General features: G+C 37.9%; 1 protein-coding gene across 2 annotated transcripts in view; it reads right to left on the bottom strand.

The window, feature by feature from the left end:
* The window catches only part of kif26ba (kinesin family member 26Ba), a 148768-nt gene that overhangs the window by 88947 nt on the left and 36448 nt on the right, over positions 1–23373 (bottom strand). For both annotated transcript variants that reach the window (XM_051647032.1, XM_051647033.1), the window contains exon 3: positions 11329–11931. In XM_051647032.1, the coding sequence (XP_051502992.1) occupies positions 11329–11931 (603 nt within the window). The remainder of the gene's footprint in view (positions 1–11328; positions 11932–23373) is intronic.

The following is a 23373-nucleotide window of genomic DNA, read 5'->3' as shown; positions in this document are numbered from 1 at the left end:
TAAAAAAAACGGACCAAACAAGAGAGATACATTGGAAACAGGACTTGTTCATTCAAGCCATAAACATGATCTACGCAAAGACACAGAGACACAAATGTGGCGGTAACAAACTTCAGCACTTAAAGGTGCTGTAAGCGATTTTAGCTGTTCTAACTTCCAAGAGACAAAGCCGTTGACATAGCCATGTCCCCTCTTTCCAAAACCGCAAATCGCATTGAGACCGACACCGATCAGAACAAAACAGTAGCAAAATAGTGCCCTCAACTGACAACTATTATGAATCTGAATATGGCATTAAGCCCTTCATGATCCACTTCAACTACAACACTATGAGAATGCACAAAATGATTGGCAGGCAAAAAGCATCAAAGACTGCAACCTCCGAAAATTACCAGGAAGTAATCGCGTTCACATGAATAATGGTGAGCGCGATTCGTAGATTGCATTTTTGCTCTAAAACTACATTTTCAATCCACTGATGGTTAACTTTAGGGTTGGGGTTTGGGTTAGTGGGTAGAGTTAATAAAATATGCATTTCTGTTGACTCTATTACATCATTTAAATTTATTTTTTTTTAAACATCTCGCTTTTAGCACCACACTGCAAACATTTCACCCCGAAACTGGAGCTCACATGTGCGTATGCGTTCAACAAAACTTCCAGCTTTGGTCACTGGAGGACAGTGATTCGGTTATTAGTAAACAAAAAAGTGAGAGTTCATGGCAAATGTGCTGAAATTTTGCCGCAAATTTGCCTATGATCATTTTCACATGCAAATGAGCTTTGCGACAAACTTGCAGAAAACTGTCCATTGTTGCCTAAGGTTTGCTGTGGGTTAACCACTACTGGTAAAGAGCTGCAAACTTCTGGCAAACATTTGCGGCGAATCACAAGCTCATTTGCATGTAAAAATAATGAGTGGCAAATTTGTGGCAAGTTTGCGGCTAGTTTGCCAGAACTCTAGATTTTTTGTAAGGGTTGTATTGAGCCAAGAGGTCAGTTTGTGATGCTTCGATCTTCTATTGGTCACATGACTCCATCATCTGAATCTGCAGGTCAGAATTCACCAAACTTGAACTTTGGTACACAGCGGATTGCAAAATTTCTTTGCATAAGCTTGCGTTTCTAGTCTCCCGCAATCCAATGTGTTTGAATGGAGCGCAAAGTGTAGTGTGACCGCACCTTAACAGTTTTATAAATTTGTACATTTTGGCCAACTTTAACTAACTTGTTAAAAAAGACCCTCTTCTATCTGTTGCTCCACCATGACAATAGTTGGACTCTAGGAGAAAATTTGAAAACTAGAGAAAATTGTTGAACAAGGTGGTAATTCCCGCTATAGTGCCCCTTGTGGCAGCACTAAGAATGCAACTTGCACTTGTGTTGCATTATAAATTGCGTTTTTTAGGTTGAGTCATTTCAGAATGCAACAACATGAGAAATGGCTTGTGTTCCTAGAAGTGTTTGTGTAACATGCTTGCATAGAGTATGTTAGAGAATAACACAGAATGTCAGTGCTTTTTAGAGTCAATGTCTGTATAAAAAGACAAAGCGAATAGATGAAGACAAATTGAACCTGATGATATATTTTTATTCTGTTTGTGTACAGTCTACAAAGTAAAAAGACTCTTTGAATAATTCAATTTAATGGCTTTTGACAGAGCAAATGAGACCCCCTTCACAGGCGTACAGATGTTCAATGCCCATAGCATTAACTCAAGCCAGGCTCCAAGAAAACAGTTTAACAAGGGGCTTCTTTCTAGAAATAATAAACACAGATTCAACAGTTAATATAAAACATATTAAAGACAGAAAATGCCTCATCATGCCTTTAAATGGCCTGAGGGGGGGGGGGGGGGCACATTCCTCCTCCAAAGAAATGGATGTGGTTTTAGAAAAGAGCCCTCTTTAAGGAGATTTTATAAAGGATAAGACAATGTCCAGATGGAATGTCAAGGCTCTGTGTGTGGCATCCAAACTGTTTTTATAAGAAGTCCTGCATCCAGGGTAATTGTCACTATCTGACCGGCTCTCCAACGCAAGTCTAACAGCTTCCTGTGCACAAAACCCAGCCCCTTGGGCATAGAAAGAGAGGGAGAGAGTGACAGAGATACAGACATCAGGTCACAGAGAAGAGCATAAAGAACAAGAGAGACCTGAGAAGCCAAATCCAGAGAGAATGTTAAAAGGAAGATGTAATCAGACTGTGGTGAAAGGTGTGGCCCATCTACAGAATGCATGACTGCCTGGTTCTACCATGGCTGTATCATCTGACACAATCAATATTTGACCCACCAAAACTTTGACCATAAGAATCCTCTGAAACTAAACTGCGGTAAGCAGAGTCTAATATTTAAACTTGCCCAGTGTCAAGAGTCTCCACCAAACTCATAGCATTAGTTGAGCCATTAATGGAACAGAATGCATGCGTCTCGAGTCGCATTTTTAAAAGTTTTTTGTTTTTATTTGACACAGCATCTTAAAAAATGGTGTTCCTGCCTGAGACACTGAAAAATAACAACAGTGAGATGCGGCACAACTATCAAAGACGTGCGTCTAGTGCATGTTTACATAAAACAAAGCAGATGGCATATTCTAGGGATGTACACGAGTGATCGACTTATCGAGTACTCATTTTGAACCAGCTAGTCGACTATTAAAAACAATACACAAATACCTCAAAATTGATTTTCCTTTGCGCATTTGCCTGCCGCAGGAAGTGCTGCAAATCATGCAATTACAGTTGAGTCCATTGGGGGCACTGTGGATATGTGTCGTTGAGGTGTTGGATGAAAGAAGGAGATATCATGGCATCTGTGCTTTCAAAACCAAGTATGGCAGTCCTTGTAATATTTTGATTTGGTTTCTGTTGGAGTCATGCAACATGAGGAGTCAATGGATGAGGATTTGCTTTTGTGGTGGAAGGAAAATGTGAAGCGGTACAAGAAACTCTGAAGCTTATCAGACCAGTATGTGTGTATGTGCATTAAATCTCTGAATACAGGCAGAACACTTTTTATAAAAAGCCAACTTTCACCACATGTTTTTCTGAATAATATCATGTGAAACTAGATAGGTACATTTCCTGAAGAAAATGTGAGTGGTGCTTGCCGTGGCAAAAGTTTTCACCACAATGTCCCACCAACTCCCCAAATTGAGAAAGGCCACCCCCAAGACTGTAGGATGTTCTGGTGCAGCGATATTGGTGTTGTTCCATGGTTGAGAGGGTGTTCCATGTGGTTGCTAGGCCATTGCCAGGGTAACAATAAATGGGATGCTTTCTATCTCGAGTAAAATGAGCCCGCCCTCATGTCTCTACGACAATCTGGTATAGAGATATGTGTTTTGATACTCGGATGCTAGGGTGACCCAATCTGGTTATTAGGCAGTTGCCAGGGTGATACTAACAAGGCTCCTTGCTAGCCTGAGTCAAATGAGCCAACCCAGAAGTCTCTACGATGTTCTGGTGCAGAGATATGTGTTTTGCTACTTGGTTGCTATGATGACCCCATCTGGTTGCTAGGCAGTTACCAGGGTAATACTCAAAAGTCTCCTTGCTAGCCTGAGTCAAATGAGCCAAACTGGAAGTCTCTACGATGTTCTGGTGCAAAAATATTTGTTTTGCTATTTGCTTGCTATGGTGAGCTCATTTGGTTGCTAGGCAATTACCAGGATGATACTGAAAAGGCTCCTTGCTAGCCTGAGTCAAATTAGCCAACCCGGAATTCTCTACAATGTTCTGGTGCAGAGATATGTGTTTTGCTACTCGGTTGCTAGGGTAACCCCATCTGGTTGCTAGGCAGTTACCAGGGTGATACTCAAAAGTCTCCTTGGTAGCCTCAGTCAAATGACACAACCCAGAAGTCTCAACGATGTTCTGGTGTGGAGATATATGTTTTGCTCCTTGGTTGCTAGGCAGTTACCAAGGTGATACTCAAAAGGCTAGTTGCTAGCCTCAGTCAAATAACCGAACCCGGAAGTTTCTATGATGTTCTGGTGCAGAGATATGTGTTTTGCTACTCGGTTGCTAGGGTAACCCCATCTGGTTGCTAGGCAGTTATAAGTGTGATACTCAAAAGGGTCCTTGCTATTCTGAGTCAAATTATCCAACCCAGATGTCTCTACAATATTATGGTGCAGAGATATGTGTTTTGCTACTTGGTTGCTAGGGTGAGCTCATTTGGTTGCTTGGCAGTTACCAGAGTAATCCTCAAAAGGCACCTTGCTAGCCTGAGTCAAATGAGTCTAAACCGTAAGTCTCTACAATGTTCTGGTCCAGAGATATGTCTTTTGATACTTGGTTGCTAGGATGAGCTCATTTGGTTGCTAGGCAGTTGCCAGGGTGATACTAACAAGGCTGCTTGCTAGCCTGAATCAAACGAGCCAACACTTGTTGCCAGGGTAACAATAAATGGGATGCTTTCTATCTTGAGTAAAATGAGCCCACCCTCATGTCTCTATGACATTCTGGTTGCTAGGCAGTTGCCAGTGTGATACTAACAAGGCTGCTTGCTAGCCTGAATCAAATGAGCCAACACTGAAACCTGTATAACATTCTGACCCGAAGATATCCCACTGAGTCATTTTGAATGGAAGTCAAAGGGGTTTGGTTGCTAGGGTGCTCTAAATGTTTGCTAGGTCATGGCTAAGTATTTTCCAGCATGATATGTAAAGGCTACTTGCTATTCTGAGTAAAATAAGCCAAAGTTGAAGTCTCTACGATGATCTGGTGAAAAGATATGGGCTTTGCAATATGGTTGCTAGGGTAAGCCCATGTGGTTGCTAGGAAGTTGCCAGGGTGATACTAAAAGGCTGCTTGCTGTCCTGAGTCATACAAGCCAACAATGAAGTCTCTACAAAATTATGATCCGGAGATATCCATCTAATCGATTTTGAATGGAAGTCAATGGGGTTTGGTTGCTAGGGTGCTCTAAATGGTTGCTAGGGCATGGCTAAGTAGTTTCCATGATGATACTTGAAGACTGATTGCTCACCCAAGTAAAACAAGCCAACTCTCATGTTTCTAGGACATTCTGATCCAAAGATATCACTCTCAGCCATTTTGAATGGAAGTCAGTGGGGCTGGTTGCTAGGGTGCTCTAAATGGTTGCTAGGGCGTGGCTAAGTAGTTTCCACAGTGATGCATAAAAGTCAGAGTCAGATGAGCCAAGTCCCGTATCTCTATGACATTCTGATCTGGAGATATGATCTGACAAATTTTAGGATGGTTTTTTTGCTCCCCAGGGGTGCACCGTACCCCCCCACCCCTTAGAAAAGTCATAGCACAGGTGTCCTCAATAGGCCGGTCGATTTGACACCACATTTGTGGGTCTATGCCAAACGTTGTGGGATGAGTTAGGTGCTGAAATTTTGTATGAAAGAAGAAGAAGAAGAAGAAGCAGAAGAAGAAGAAATATTTGAGATAATAATAGTGATGTTTTGCTTCGCAAGCACCACTAATGATAAAAATGTGATAGCTTTTATGGTTTACATATGTGCATGACCCTAATGTCTTCAGTATTGCTCTCTATGTAAGCTCCGCGTGAGTGCAAAAGTTTTGACTGTTATTTAAAAAAAATAATAATAATAATTTTTATTAATGCATATTGCTCATTTAATTTTTTATCTCAATAGAAAAGCAAAGTTTGTTTTTTAAACCAATCTTGGTAATGTTTGTGAATAAAACTAAATACAAATTTCACGTATGTCATACTTATTGTTTTTAACTAATATTTTGGTAACACTTTACAATAAGGTTCCAACAGTTAACATTAGTTAAAGCATTTGGTATCTTGAACAAACAATGAACAATATATTTTTACAGCATTTATTAATCTTTGTTAATGTTAGTTAATAAAAATAAAATTGTTCATTGTTAGTTCATGTTAGTTCATAGTGCATTAACTAATGTTAACAAATACACATTTTTATTTTGAAAATGTATTAGTATATGTTGAGAATAACATTAACAAAGATGAATAAATGCTGTAAAAGTATTGTTCATTGTTATTTCAAAATGTTTTCTTGTATAGTTAGCTTGAAAAAAGTTAGATTGTATGATCTAACACCTATTACGAGATCATGCCCAGGTCAAACCCATGACCTGAAATTGTAACTAGTTAGAGTTTGATCAGAATCACACAAAACTCTCTTTGTTTCCGTATGCAAATTCAGTGAAAGGACACATTTCCAAAACATCCCTGTTATCTAAATGTGATCTTAATGGCTTGATTCTTTAAATTCAATCAAGGAGGCATTTTAACACTTACCTACTCAATAACTTCGATCAAGGCAGATCATGACATCACATTTACAAATATAGCCAACAAAACACTCTTTAAAATATTCCTGTTTGTCTACACCTATAACCAGCCTGTGTTTAAGCTTGATTCAAAATAAAATTCTATCACTAAGAAGTATGAGGCTCCAGTGTGATCATAGGAAAACATTTAACTCTTGCATCTCATGGCTGTGTCTGAAACAAATTAGTGAGTTGCCAACTAGATAGCTTGGTAGGGCATCAATGGCATGCTCCTGACGCAAAGGCTGACTCCACTTGTAGGATGCAAAACTATTTTGGCAACAATAATGTACTGTATCTTTAAAGGATAACACAATCTCATAATGCATGTGAGATCAATGATTCTCATCTCATCCAAGATGATGGACAAATTCAAGGGAAATATTGATATCAAACATATTTATATTCTGTACTAAAATGTATTGGTAGCAAAAAGTTCCATGTGGTGTAGTGGACTAAAGCACTGAACTGGTAAGCCAAAGTTGTTGGTTCAATCCCCACAGCCACCACCATTGTGTCTTTGAGCAAGGCACTTAACTCCAGGTTGCTCCAGGGGGATTGTCCCTGTAATCAGGGCACTGTAAGTCACTTTGGATAAAAGTGTCTGCCTAATGTGATATTTCAACCAATCTTTGTGTGTGCTATTCTTCTCTTTAGGTCTGGTAACAGGGCTGAGAAACGTAATTAGAATATTTCACTTATATCTACCAAAAAACATATATCTTTATATTATAATAAATATCATTATTATTATATCCAAATTTTAAAGACACGCTGATTTGAGAGCAAGACACAACAGCAAAAGATCTTTTCCTAAGGGGCTGTTAACCCTGAATGTGTTTTTGTGTCCCATTGGTTCTACAACGTATGTAAGCACACGATAGACAGATGTCTTTGACCATTGTACCGTGCCTCACTACTTTTTAGCATCTCATGCAGGAGCGGAGTGTTTTTTAGACCCTGTGTAAATTTAAAAGGAAATTCAACCTCTAAACGCATCTTGAGACACTCGTATTCTGCTACATTCATTGCGCTGTGTCTGTTTTTTTAGCACAAGAATACATGATCCATCTGAATGGCCCATTATTTATTGTCAGTGATGGGCACACATCCAAAAAATGTGAATGCACATTTTAGCATTTAAATGTGCATTTTTGTCTTAAATTTGACGAATATTCAAATTTAGAATTTGACAGCCTGCTCTTTGTATTTATTTGTGTATCAACATTCTCACATTAGAATCAGTTGTGAGAGTTAGGGGCCGCTCACACCGATCACGTTTTTGCATCTTTTACCATTGCACCTTGTTTAGATATTTTTTTCGCCATCTCATGCATCAGTGCTGCTTGAGACATCTGCGTTCTATTTCATTTCATTCGCTGCATCTAGCTTTTGTTTTAACGCATAAACACGTTCGGTCTGAGCGACCCCTTGGAAGACTGCTGTGCGGTTCACGTGAGAAGCATTTTTTGAGTGCCGGCTGAAGCTCAAGGTTCTCCACATAGCAGCTGATTACGTGGTTGTACAATACAAATCACGTTAATATCATCACTGAGTTGCACACAACATTCCTTTATACTCAAAAGAGTCTTAACCACCCAACACTCTGATAAGACAGTGAGACTCCAGAGAAGACATCTCTCTGATCTAATGGAGATCTAATCAACCTGCTAAATTCAGTTAGCCTGTGCTTAAAAAGACTCTTGAGTGGCTCAGTTTAGTTTGCTGGAAGTTCTTTTCCAATTACGACTGCAGACTGACAAAAGATTTCAGAGTAAATAATCCGTCTTAAAACAAAATCTCTCATTTGGAACCTGTTCCAAGTGTTTGTTCAAATATGATGTGTTGACTTTGGTTGGTAGCAATGCAGTAACATTGAATCTCTGTAGGAAATAACAAGAAATTAGGTCTCAAGTGGACTCAACGTCACTCACATGTCTGCCTGATTTAAATTGTTTGGTCTCAAGTGAAATAATCAAGATAGCCTCCTATTACCGAGGGTGGAAAACAAAATTAACATGCCTTTCACAGGTTTCTTTGTTTCCGCAAACAGAGTAGACTCAAAGCACAAGGGTTTTATCCAGACAAATGAATAAACTTGTATTCTTTCGGAGGGTACCCTTGACCCCATAGTCTACATAAAATGTAATTCCTTTCGCCCGATGCATTACCAATGTGCATTAGGCCCAAAGCGAATCCCAAAGGGATGTATCATCAGATTACAACATTACTGTAACCACAATCTGCAAACAATCTCATTACATCAGGTGGTATTTCTCCCTAAAGGGACACCAGCCATGATCAAAAACACTAAAGGCACTTTTACATGACTTGAATCAGGGATTTAACGCACCGCTCAACACAAGCACCATGCGTCACTTTGACCTCCTCATGAAAAGTGTTGCAGATAGCATCACAGAAGGGTGATTTTATGAGGTTGGTAAGAAGCAATATGGTGGGAGGTGTACAAAGTAAAGAGTGAAAACTTGTATTCATGCTTAGAACACAAAAATAATAATAATAATAATAATAATCATCATCATGCCGATTGCTTTGATATATTGAAGAAAGAAAAAAGGACTCATTGAACGTGGGTTTGCAAAACTTTACTGTCTCTTGCTCTTGGTAAATTTAAATGAGATCAAAAACTGATGTCTTGGGATGCTTTAGCAAACAATTATATATATATATATAAATCAATAAGTAGAAACTATGAGGCATTCAAAGATTTAATATTTGACAGTTTTTAAACATATCTTGTTGCTTAGTATACTAAAAGATCATTAGTGAGGCAAAATCATGTGAAATTACAAACTTTGGTACAAAGTCAGATCTGTCCTTACAAAGACCGGTAACTGTCTGGTTCTTGATTGCTGCTTACCTCTCAATTGGCTGCGCATTGAGAGGTAAGCAGCAAATCGGGTGAAAATAAAATAGATTTTTTTTTAGCGCTGTCAAAATGAACACCGACTTTCTTATGTGGAACACAAAACAGGTCATAATGAAAACTTAGTTTAAAACATATATGTCAAGTTCATAGAAATTTAATATTTGTGTCAATGTTGATTTTATAAATTTTGGGAAAACATTTCTACAGACAAAATATTTAATGACTTTTAAAATGTCAAATGGTGAAACCATCAAGTAAAAGGTATTAAAATATTTTCCTTTCACCTTTAATACACGTGAGTGTACACAACTTAATCATTCATTTCAAAAAAGTAAAAAAAAATTTCCAATGTGTTTTTGGCTACCTGCATGTTGGTCACACCACCTGACTTTTATTTGGTGGACAAACGTTTTTTCAAATATTAATAATATTTTAAAACAACTTTTGTTTCTCCAGCCAGGTCTCCTAAGCAACCAAATTGGCCCGGTTGCTAGGGAGGGTAGAGTCACATGGGATAACCTCCTCGTGGTCGCTATAATGTGGTTCGCTCTCGGTGGGGCACGTGGTGAGATGTGCGTTGATGCCGTGGAGAATAGCATGAAGCTTCCACATGCTCCATGTCTCCATGGTAACGTGCTCAACAAGCCACGTGATAAAATGCGTGGATTGACGGACTCAGACGTGGAGGCAACTAAGAGTCGTCCTCCGCCACCCGGATTTAGCGAGTCACTACGCCAACACGAGGACTTAGATCGCATTGGGCATTCCAAATTGGGGGGGAAAAAACCCCCCAAAAAAACACTTGTTTTACTGCTTATTTGTTTTTATACATAATATAATATTATTCCAAACTATATATGCCACTATCCTTTTTTCAAAAATTTCAGCTTTTAATGAGACCCTTATTTACTTTTATTTATTTATTTATACAATTTATACCCAGGGTTGGAAGGGTTACTTTTGAAATGTATTCCACTACAGATTACATGCTGTAAAATGTAATTTGTAACGTATTCCGTTAGATTACTCAAGGTCAGTAACGTATTCTAAATACTTTGGATTACTTCTTCAGCACTGGGGTTTAGATATTTTTACAGAAAAACAATACAAAAATTATTATCAAGAATATGATTTTTGCCCTAATATCTAAGGTCTTACTAGAAAAAAGAAATTATGATCCAACGTGAATTTTCTTGATAAAAAATATAATCGTGCCTGGTAACATGTGCATGAAAAATGGCTAGAAATTGCGTTTTAGCTTAGCATAAAGCTGACAATTTACACAAGGTTTATTTCTATTTCTTCTGCTCCAAACTTACTTCAAACTTCCTTCTCTGTCTGCTCGTATGAATGTAACACATCATAAGAAAGTGTTTCACCGCTGTTCAAATGCACTTTGGATCACATCATTTATATGTATAAATGTTTTCCATCTGAAAGGACTAAATATTAAATGAAATAAATGACAATAAAATGCAAAATAATCTCTTCAGTAATCAAAATACTTTTTGAATGTAACTGTATTCTAGTTACCAATGATTTAAATTGTAACTGTAGTGGAATACAGTTACTTATATTTTGTATTTTAAATACATAATCCCGTTACATGTATTCTGTTACTCCCCAACCCTGTTTATACCACTTAGACATTTTTTACTTTAAGCCCCAGAAACAGTATCAAAATTACATTGAACAATGAAATTGAAATCATCATCAGTGTTGAAGTTTATTCAAGTAATTGTTTTGTGTGAATTGCATTTTTAATGTATATTTGAATAAATTAATATCCCGGCCAAAAAAAAAAAAAAAGAGCAACAAATTGCTTATAATCATTGAACTAAAAGGAGATGTTAAGCAGAATGTTAGTCTCAGTCACCATTTACTTTAACTGCATATTTTTTCTATACAATAAAAATAAATGGCGACTGAGGCTAACATTCAGTCCTTTTGTATTCCACAGAAGAAAGTAAGTCATATGGGTTTGGAACGACATGAGGATGAGAAAATGATGACAGAATTTATTTTATTTTTTTGTGTGTGTGTAAACTATCCCTTTAAGAGATCCCACTAGCCTAGGTAGTAGTGGAAGTGAAGAAGCTCTATAGTACACCACAACAGGTTTAATAGGTCCACCTACCTGATAAGGATAAAGTGTGACCCCATTGGCTTGTGACACATGCCCAGATGTCCAGGTGCCCTCCAGGTACTGATGTGCTTGAAGCTCCACAGAACTCAACACAGTTCCATTGCTGTTATTGGGGCTGCTGGGTAGGTGGGGCTGTGGCAATGCCGTCGCCTTTCCTGCATGATTTGGGGAGCAGCTTTTCTTGTCCACCCCACTGCTCACCCCCAAACTATTAGGTTTGGATCCATGTTTGGGGTAGGCTGGATGGTGGGGGCTGCTGCTGTTGCTTCCATTGGTGGCCGTTGGGGTAGAAATGCAGGTGGTGGCGGGAATGGTAGCAGAGGTGGAGGAAGCTGAGAAATGGTACGCCCAGTCTCGAGGTGGCGTGGGAGCTTGGAGAATGCTGCGGGAACCCACCAGGGAGGCCAGGGATGGAGGGGAGCCAGGTGATATGTCACACTGCTCCAGGCTTAGCACCATATGGACGGCCTCCTGCTTCAGTTGACTCAGGTGGGTGGCACACACGTCACAGCGACCATCACGCTCGTTCCACGCCTTGCGGGTGCTGTTGGAAACCTGCAGTTTATCATGGAGCAGTAGCGAGAATGAGGGATCCTATGGAGAGAGAGAAGGAATAAAAATGAAAATAGAGATCTTAACATTGTCTAAATATAAATGCTGCTGATATGTGTTTACATTATCTGAGTGATCATGTTTAATAAAGAGTAGATACCCAGAGGAAACCTGAAATTGTTACCTTAAGGAGGTATGTATTTCTACCTGATCCAACACTTAAAATTAGTATTGTTGGTTTAACCAAATGTCAATATTTATGTCCTTTTTTACTATAAATTCTCCTCCCTGCCCAGTAGGTGGTGATATGTACGAAGAATGTGAATCACCAAAAACAAAAGACGAATGTAAAAGTGAAAGTGGAGATTGATAGTAAAAAACAACTTGTATACTGATATTGAAATTTGTCTCAGATGTTTCTCCTAAAAATCTTTAGGAGAAATACAAATATAAACTGGGATAGACAGATAAATGTTAGTTCATTTTTAGTCTCAGTCACCATTCACTTTCATTGTGCTGAAAAAAAAAACATGTAATGAAAGTGAATGGTGACTAAGGCTGTTAGGCTAACATTCTGCCTAATGTCTCCTTTTGTGTTAAACTGAAGAAAGAAAGTCATACAGGTTTGGAACAACATAAGGGTGAGTAAATCATTACAGAATTTTCATTTTGGTTGACTTTTAAAGACGAATTACAGTTATTATGCAAATAACACCCGTGTTCTCACGCTTTGTCGCTTTGGATTTTTTCAGCGACTCTCTATTAGCATAATGCTGCCAATTATCTGGCTTCATCGCATCATCACGCCATGTGTTTGAGCATTCTGTGAGATGTTCATCATAATTACATTTGGCACATGCTCACAGGACAGTGTGAAGATGTGGGAAAGATTTTAATTAGATTTGTTGCGATACAGTGAATGACATCACCCTTTCATCATGCTGGGACATAGATGCACACTTGCTAGGAATTAGTGGACAACCAAAAGTAAATATATAAATCTTTCATTCTGGTGTATCCCATCTGTGAATTGCTTTTGTTTAAGAGACTGAATTCAAGGCAACAAAATACCTTTGCCACAAGGAAGGATTAATCAGTCTCAATAATAATAATAATAATGATAATAATAAAGTGCAATCAGGCTTTGGGTCCAAATTTAACAGCAGATTCAGATTTTATTCTGCTCACAGCGGGAATTCTACTATTATCCCCCGAGACATTATGGAACGCACTGTAATGGCTAGATGATTGTTCAGCTATCATTTTAGATTCAACAACTGTCATTTAATTAACATCTAGAATGCCCTGACTGCTGCTTGACCTTTTAGGCTGCATCTTTAAGACACTATTGTGCTGCATTTGGACTCAAACTGCAGCAGTTACTAATATGTGTGAAGTTTAAAGCAGCTACTACAATAATTAACCTTAACCTTTGGATCAGAGACTAGACAATGATGAGGCTTAGCTAATGCATGCCGAGTGATTGAATTAGCAGTGGTACAGCTAATGAAAGTGTGTAGCATGTGTCTAACAAACAGATGCACATCACTGAAGTTCTTTGGCTCTTGGTTTGCCCATCATAGCTATGCAAAACTTTGGGACGACTTTTCATGCGAATACTAAAGCATGTTTGGCTTTTGCTTTTTAACACTGCACACTTTATTATACTGTGTACTTTGTGAGACGCCTGATATTAAAAGCTGCAACAATATGATGTCAAGTGTTGATTCAACCATTGGAAATTAGACCGGGGCTAGTTGTCAAACTTTTTACTCCAGTGAATATTTCACAGGGTAGGTTTATTTTCTAAATTCATTTTTTGCATAGTCACATACCTTGTCAGAAGTCTTGACTATGGAAAAGCTGTTGAATATTTTTACCATTCTTGCCCAGGAAAAAAAGTTACAGGGCCCTATTTTAAGAGCGCTAGCTCTAGCACTAAGCGCAGCGCTATGCAATAAGCATATTAACGGAATACATGTAACGAGATTACGTATTTAAAATACAAAATATAAGTAACTGTATTCCACTACAGTTACAATTTAAATCATTGGTAATTACAATACAGTTACATTCAATTTTGATTACTGAAGAGATTACTTTACATTTTAATGTAATTTGTTTCATTTAATATTTAGTCCTTTCAGATGGAAAACATTTATACATATAAATGATGTGATCCAAAGTGCATTTGAACAGCGGTGAAACACTTTCTTATGATGTGTTACATTCATACGAGCAGACAGAGAAGTAAGTTTGAAGTAAGTTTGGAGCAGAAGAAATAGAAATAAACCTTGTGAAAACTGTCAGCTTTACGCTAAGATAAAATGCTATTTCTAGCCATTTTTCATGCATATGTTACCAGGCACGATCATATTTTTTATCAAGAAAATTCACGTTGGATCATAAATGTCTTTTTTTCTAGTAAGACCTTTGATATTAGGACAAAAATCATATTCTTGATAATAATTTTTGTATTGTTTTCCTGTAAAAATATCTAAAAATCCTTAAAACAAGATCAGTTTGATTGATCTTGTTTTAGAAACAACACTGCATAAGATATTTCAGGTTTTTCAGAGAATGTATTTTTAACGTGTATTTTGTCTTACTGTACTGGCAGAGTTTTTATAGTCAAAACAAGTGAAAAAATCTACCAGTGCTGAAGAAGTAATCCAAAGTATTTAGAATACATTACTGACCTTGAGTAATCTAACGGAATACGTTACAAATGACATTTTACAGCATGTAATCTGTAATCTGTAGTGGAATACATTTCAAAAGGAACCCTCCCAACCCTGGCCATAAGTCATAAGTGCAAAGTCAGTGGGCATGGCCATGAAATTTTGGTATTTTCGTGCAAGTATGCGCTAAGTCTAGGCGCAAGTTGGTTTGGCAAAATAGCATGCTTAACGCCACTGGGTCAAGTACAATTTAATTTGGAGATTCATCTCCGGTTATTGCAGCATCTGCATCCTATTATATAGTTCCTTTCCTGTTAAGCACCAGCAATATAAACAATGACAGAACATTCATAAGAAGTTGTTAGTGTAAATGGACTGGATGCAATTAATTAGTATAATAGAAATAGGAGGGCCTGGGTAGCTCAGCAAGTAAAGAAACTAACTACCACACCTGGAGTCATAAGTTCGAATCCAGGGCATGCTGAGTGACTCCAGCCAGGTCTCCTAAGCAACCAATTGGCCTGGTTGCTAGGGTGAGTAGAGTCACATTGGGGTAACCTCCTCATGGTCGCTATAATGTGGTTCACTCTCGGTGGGGCGCGTGGTGAGTTGTGCGTAGAGGCCGCGGAGAATAGCGTGAAGCCTCCACACACGCTAGGTCTCCGCGGTAATGCGCTCAACAAGCCACGTGACAAGATGCGTGGATTGACGGTCTCAGACGTGGAGGCAACTGAGATTCGTCCTCCAGCACCCGGATTGCGCCACTACGAGGACTTAGAGTGCACTGGGAATTGGGCATTCCAAAGTAGGGAGAAAAGGGGAGTAAATAAAAAAAAAAAAGAATAAGAATAGAAATATGGACACATTCCTTTTAAATGCTTAGAAAATGTTATTCTCATCAGGATTTTGATGTATGCTCCGTTAAATTACAGAGAATGTAAGTATTATTAATAATTTTCATCTACTGACACACAAATCATGACTAGTAGCCATTTGATAGTGGTTGTATCGGCACACATTTCACTTCCGGTCGATTTTAATTTATAACAATTCAGTGTATTTAATGAAACATGAAAAAGTTCAACCAAAAATATTTGAACATTTCAATTACACTTCAAACAAAATGAAAATATAATCAAAATAACGAATATTTTATGTTCCGCTATATTTGCCGAGTTTGGATATGAAATTTATTACCATTGCTGGTGAAATCTCCAAACTCCAAATGAAGGAACTGAATTTAGACTTTGCACTGAAAGCGGACCTGCTTTTGTAACGCCTTAACGCAATTACCTATTTCTCAGGAAAATTAATTAACATACAGTACATCCACAGTTTGCACGCATACACCCACAGATAGCGCTAAAACTTCCACCCACGCCCACTTGCACTTTGCACTGGCACGAAAATTGCACTTAGAATTAGCGCTCACACTAAAACTGGAGAAGACGTAGCACAAGGCTGTTGCACGTAGCACTGCCCTTTATGCACTCACAAAAATAGAGCCCACAGTTTATTGAACACACATTGTGCTTTTGTGACAACTTGCCCCAATTGTGGTTCACATTGTCACATTATATGGGGTAAGGTGTCACAATTGAACCTGCCATTATACCAGTTAAGTTTCATATAAACATTAGTTCAGCCCCCATCACAACCACCTAAACAAAATCTACACCTCTCTTTAAATATACAGTACATCTGCACTAAACAGCCAATTATATGTTTTTCAGAAAAATCTTAAAAAGTAAAAACAATTATAAGACACAAAAGATTCATGAAACAACAAAAATGCAAAAGGGTTTGTTTTGTGAATATATATATATATATATATATATATATAAATCTTCAACCTTCCCTGATAAAAATGTAACAACATGCCCCTACCTGACTTTTAAAAACACATTTAAACCTTTCAGGACAAATCTGCCTTCATAATATAGTTGACCCTTGCCTAAATGTATGCAAATATGGTTTGATTACCCATGAAATATGATTACACATATGATTTGCACAATTGGACTTTTGAATCCTATTGTTACAGAGATGTAGCCCTTGATCATTTTCACGTGTGACAACTAGCCGGTCTCCCCCATATATGACTATACTGTATATGTTTTTGCTACATCTGCATGTATTAGAAACAAGGCCAAAAACTATTTACAATAGAATACATTCAACAATGCACCGTGGGTCTCTGACACATCAAGCTGGGCTGCATTGAGCCTGAAAGACTGTACAATCCAGCTGCTCTCGCCTTATGGTATCCTTACTGCACCTTGTACCTCCCCGTCGGGTTTGCCTGGCCCCTCTCGGCTGTCCCAGATGTACAGGGCATTGGTCCAGCTAATCAAAACCCTGTGCATGAGTACAGTCACTGAAGAAGAGAGACTGGAGATCTGTTCTGATTAAAACCACACATTCCTGCTGTCAGTGTAAATCTAGAGGCTGACTCTCGGCTTACACAAGATGCTTTGTGTACCCCTCTGCTCCTCAGCCAGCATCTCCTCTGCCCCATACACTGCACGCGGTAACCTTTGTAGATCTCCACGGTTAACAGCACTCTCAAAGAATAAACCAAGGCCAACAGAGCAATGTTCTGAAAGTGCCACAGAGCAACAGTGTAACACTTTTCATGAAATCAACCCAAAATGGCTTACTTATAGCAGTCACCGCATATGGAATCTTGACATTCCCAGTCTCCTCGGTGCGGTCAAGTGTGAGGAAGTGTGAACGAGCTTCTCTCATGAACACACCAAGGACACTGCAGATGTAGAGATTTATACTGAACAATAACTTAAATGTTGGTTTGTTTCTCATCCACAGAAATTGTATCGCTTCAGAAGACATGGATTAAACCACTCAACCTTTAAGCTGCCTTTATGTCCTTTATGGAACTTAAAAGTTTTGGACCCCATTGACTTCCATTGCATGAACAAAAACACCTCGTACAGTACATCCTTCAAAAAATCTTCATTTGTGTTCAGCAGATGAAAGAAAGTCTTACGAGTTTGAGACAGTAAGTGTGTGAATAATTTATATGAGAATGATCTTTTTTTTGTTATTTTAACATAAAAAAAATTACACACTTTGCATATTTTTAACTGTCTTAGAATGTACAGGTTAACACAGTAAAAAGATGTAATTCTATTATTGTATGAATTAAATTAGACTAGTAGCTTTTTTAATATTTAAAGTCAGCTCTCCACTTGCCCTTTGCATTTAAGGTTTATTTGTTTGAAGGTTGATGTAAATATAGCTTGAAAGGTGTCTTTTACTGATGCTCTGTGAAAGTAAATGGCAGCATAATTTTCTCTGCCATCTTTAATATCTATTCTAATATCTACTATCTTATGAAGGCAGATTTTACCTAAATTTTTAAATGTATTCTAAGGAAAAAAGTATTTTTCATGAAAGATGTGTCAGGGCATGCTTTCACATTTTAATCAGGGCAGGATGTAAAATGTTTTTATTGTCATCAATTTACCCTATTTATTAATTACAATATATGTTGCCAAACCAATGGTTTGATCCATATTGTCCATATTGGTTTAAAAAAAAAGTTGGAGCCTTTGAGGTGAATCTGGTTTAAGGCGCATCTTTAAACTATTGAAATTCAGCTTTTCTCGACTCAGACTGTGGCAGCTGAAACCTGCGTTTCTTTAATTCATGCAAAGCCACTGCAGATATTTTTGCTTTCAGGGTGAGTAACCAAACACCAAATCCTAAGCTGTGCCACTTGAAGACTTAGCCAAAAATGGTTCAGTTAAAATCCTTTTAATAAAAAAATAAACTTTTCATAACGGATAAATTCTGTCTATTTCACATTTACAAACAATCACAACATAACCAGAAAATAAGTATATGTTTTCCATAGTGAAAGCCTGCATACCCAAACCATCATAATAACTGCATTAAAGTGCCTTGTGGGGGAAATCAAGCAATACTTCTGAATATATGAGTAGAAAGTGCTGCTTGCAGTTTTTGATAACTCTTTTTCAACTGAAGATGTGGTAGTCGATAAACAGAGCTGTTTATTTATTTATTTTTTGTCAGTTAATCCATGTCAAAACAACCACATTTCAGAAACTTCCCTGGCTGATTAATTCCAGAGATATGGGGCTCTCAATGTGTAGCTCCATCCTTAAATTGTTCAATTTTACCCATTTTTAATGGTAAAAAAAAAAAAAATGAAAAAAAAATGTGGTCGACAAGATATGAAGCTAGTTTTTCTTGTCCAATAAAACAAAGGTCTGAAGTACAAAAAAAAAATACAAAAAAACAAACAAACAAACAAACAAACAAAAAAACAATTATGTCAAAATCTTTAGGGGTCCAAGCACTAAAAATTCTGAAACCCAATTTCAGCTCAGTGAGCACAGTAACTTCTAAGGATATAGCATGTTTAATATTGAAAATTGTTGGGAAAAGGGTGAACGCTTTGTGACCTCTATAACAGTTTCCTGAGAAAGTTGTTTTCAACATTTTCTGCCTCGCTATAGCACAGTGAAGAGTATCTATGCATTCATTCAAGACACTTATGTGCAATATTCATAACATTTATCAGTATTCACTCATTACTCACCACATGCATTTGTAAAATAAACTCAATCGTCTCTTTACAGCACCATAATTGCATATACAGTAGACTGAGATTACATTAGGAAATGTTGAGGACAAACATGCATGAAAGCTAAATCACAATAATAGATGCAGCCATTGATCCTGCAGCCAAAGAGACAAAGAGAATTTCAGAGAGTTCAAAAAACATCTCTTAAGACCTCCATATGGACTGTATCCCCGCGGTCCAGTCCTCTTCTTTAAGGACCCCTCAAATGAGAGATTCGGTGAAGTGTTGATTGGAAAGTCACCATTTATCATGATGGAACTGGATCTTAGAAAAAGGATCTTAAACCGGTACATTTTCTCTTCAACTCATATTCTTCTGTGTCCATGTAATTAGTCAGAACTAGTCTGTATTTTTAGCTTTTAAATTAAAAAGTATTTAATCAATGCCACTGGACTAGTTTCAATTCACATTTACCCACTTTAGAGGACAAACCAAATGAGCAAAGTTAGGTCTGCATCCAGAGCTTCTGGTTTGCTGTATAAGTCTGCTAGTCAATTCCTCATTTCATTAGAAAGGACCAGAGAGAAGGGCAGCTATTATCAGGCTGCTTATGAAAACATTGAAGTCATTAATACTCCTAATAGCAGCCTTAACTGAATCAATTAAACATTGTCTATACAGGCCGTCCCAAAGGGCCAAACATAGAGGACAAGGGGCAAAAGTCAAGAGCTATATAAGAAGGAACAGAAGATAGACTGTCTTTGCTTGTTCCATAGGTTTCATAGCCAAGGACGGATTAAGAACTGAGAGGCCCATGGGCTGGTACACCATGGAGGCCCCCTATGACGTGTAACGTGACTATGTTAACTTTTATGCGATACAGGACGCTTGCCAGATTTGGTTGGATTTTTCAAATTGATGGAAGAAAAGTTTGGAGCAATGTCTTACACGGCCAGTTACTGTATATGTACTTTTTAATTATGAACCGATCCAAAATCATGCGTTATTAATAGGTGCATGGTATTCAAATACCAAAATAAATATTCGGTTATTCTGCACGTGTTTAGAGTCCAACAGTACATAACAAACCTGCAGGTTTTGGGCCAGGTTCGGGTCAGTTTTTCAAGTAGGCTATAGGGCGAGTTACGGGTTGTTCACACGTGCATCAAGGCCATGTAAACACGCACTGGATGGACGTCTTTGATCATTGTGCCACAACTCACTGTAAAGTTTAAAAGAACTTTAATATTTATAAATGTAGCTCAAAACACCTGCGTTCTGTTTTACAATTTGTTGTGTAGGACCATTGCATTTTTTTATACACTGTTAACTTAAAAATAATTTCTATATTTATTAACGCATCTCGAGACACCTGTGTTCTGTTTCACCATTTGTTGCGCTGCATCAAGCTTTTTCAGCGCTGGTGTCACAAATCGATAAACGGTAAGCCAATGTTTTTTCCCTCTTTTGCTCTGGTGCGAAGACAATAATTACACAAGTTAAATGCTGAATCATTTAAAAATCAAAGCATCCCGAAGAAGTCCTATAAACCGTAGCGTTTACTGCCTCATGGAAAGTGAAACTGCCCGGACAGAATTATGCATTTTCCATTTATTGAGAATAGGCCTACTATGTTGCAGGCAGTGACAGAGATTATTTTTGTTCGACTTGAATGTCATTTTATCATTTGAAGACATGTATTGTGCTTAGGCTCAATGTGCACTAGTGATGGAAGATCGGATCATTTTACTGACTTGAATCTTTGAGTCTCGTTCAGCAAAATGAACGAATCTTTATTCAAGTAATTTCATTCATTTCATTCATTTGAGCAGAATTAAATTAAAATGTTACATTTTCAATAGCCAAATCCCCCCAAACATGTCTACTTACACAAACTTTGAATATAGTCCCAATAAGGAAAAACTGATAATGCAGCCAAGGACAAATTAAGAGAAACAGAAATGATTAGTTCACCTCTGGAATCTTCTTGTCCGAGTCGTTCGTTCTTTTGTCATGTGACAGCCGTATGTGCATAGCCTATACGGCTGTCACGTGACAAAAGAACGAACGACTCGGGCCAGATGACTCGAGAGGCGAACTAATAATTTCTGTTTCCTGTGTGAGCAATGCATAGCGCATACGGCTGTCACGTGACAAAATAGTTGAAAGGTGCGGTTTTCAAGTAACAAGGTTGCGCAATGCACATGTGTGGCCAACACAAATGAACGAATCACTCTCTGAGACTACTCGTTCTTCTGAGTCACATAAAAGATTTGTTCAAAATGAACGAATCGTTCATGAACGACCCATCACTACTGTGCACTTTATTCCCTGCTTTCTGAGATTGTGTTTGACGCATACATGGCAATAAACGTTCTTTATTCCCAAGTCCGACTCCCTACAAATAACACAATAACCGTTTGTGAACTCTCGTGGTTAACCAAATATTACAAAAGGTTACGTGCACATATTTAGGGTATTAAGGCACCTTTCTCTTTATAATTAAACATTAAATACATGTAGGACTTAAACATTTTAAAGTCCTCTATACTGTTGCACGAATTCTGTCTCTTATATGAATTTAAACCTTCAGCTTTGTACACAGCCAGGGTAAACTGCACCTTATCTTTGTGTTTGGAAGCATTTTGTGAATCAAAGTCTGTTCTTTGTAGTCCTTCAAATAAACGTGCTGCACCTGTGAGACGCAGATTCCATGAGCACGCATTTAAGCGTCTCATTCAGCTGAACAAATGGTATTTCACATAAGGCTGATATTTACATGGATTTATAATAGGTATCTCAAAATAAATAAATAATTGATTTAGAGCTCAGGGCCCTTTGGGTTTAGAGCCCCGTGGGCAATGGCCTAATCGGCCCGGTGGTTAATCTGTCCCTGTTCATAACTGCCTTTGTGTCTATGGAAGTCATTGGCAATGGATTAGAAACACTCCAACACATTTGAGATTGTGTTTCAAAACACATAAATGAAGAATGATTGTACACATAAGCAGTACTTTCAAAGGATCCTTAATTGAAACAAACAGGCATTTACACTTCACAAGCCAGTGATAAGTTATTTTCACCATAACTTCAAACTGATCCATTCATCAGTTTTGCAAAGTCATTGTTTTGCAATGACTGTCTGGCTTTCCATCAGCAATTGCATGACATCATCTGATTGATAGTACTGTATATAACTTGCCTGCTAAGCATGCCATTACCAACAAATCATTCAAACAAAAGGCTCTTTCACAATTGCATGGAGTCTGTGGTTCACAGTTGTGCTGGTTTTCTAAAAAAAGATCTCAGATCTGATCTCTGTAATGCTCTAATACTCTCTGTATTTATTATGCAGTACAGTATGATTTAAACTCAGAAATTCACTAACAAGTACCTAAAAGTACCATAATATATAGTATGTATAATTAAAGTACTGTACCTTGAAGTACTAAGCAAATACCCAGACTGATCTCATTGTAAATTTGGCTACAGTAGGTCAAAAGTTCTTCAGCTAAAATTCGAACCACAGCCCCCAGTGGCTGAAGCAGGAAGTGTCTTTGAACGTATGGATACGTGTGAGCTCCAGTTTTCAGATGAAATGTCCACGGAGTGGCACCAAAAGCGAGATGTGAGTTGTTTTTAGTTGTAAATCATATAATTCAGTGAAGATGACATGCATGTTTTATTAACCATACACCCTAACTCAAACCCCAGCCCTAAACCTAACTGTCACTAGAGTAAAAATGTGATTTTAGAGGGAAAATATAACCTCCGAATCATTCTCATAATTGATTATGTGAATGCAATTGCTTCATGTTTTCCATGGGACCAGAACTTGTGTCTCTCAGAAAAAAGGTAAACACATTTAAATTGATGCAAAAATATCTTATGGGAGATGGCGCTTTTCAGTAACTCGGCAGAATTGGGGTGGATGTCAGGGTGCTGGAACATTCAGTAGCAACATGTCGAGTTCACATGTGATCATGTTCAAATATCATTGGGTACAATGCAAGAAAAAAAAACAAACAAAAAAACAAAACAATTGGAATAACTTCCATATTCAGCTGGTATTAACATCTACTCCAGCCATGTCCAGCCAAAAAGCACAACACGTCTTAATTCACTTTCAGGTAAAGACCAGCTTGGGAGAGCATTACTCAGGAGGTCTAAAACAATTTAAAAGTTGTTGATGTATTCTGTTCAAGTAGGGCCGCTTACTTTACTGTTCGCATC

The sequence above is a fragment of the Myxocyprinus asiaticus genome, chromosome 20 (genome assembly GCF_019703515.2).
Source record: "Myxocyprinus asiaticus isolate MX2 ecotype Aquarium Trade chromosome 20, UBuf_Myxa_2, whole genome shotgun sequence".
NCBI lineage: Eukaryota > Metazoa > Chordata > Actinopteri > Cypriniformes > Catostomidae > Myxocyprinus > Myxocyprinus asiaticus.
This window is presented reverse-complemented; position numbering and strand designations above follow the sequence as displayed.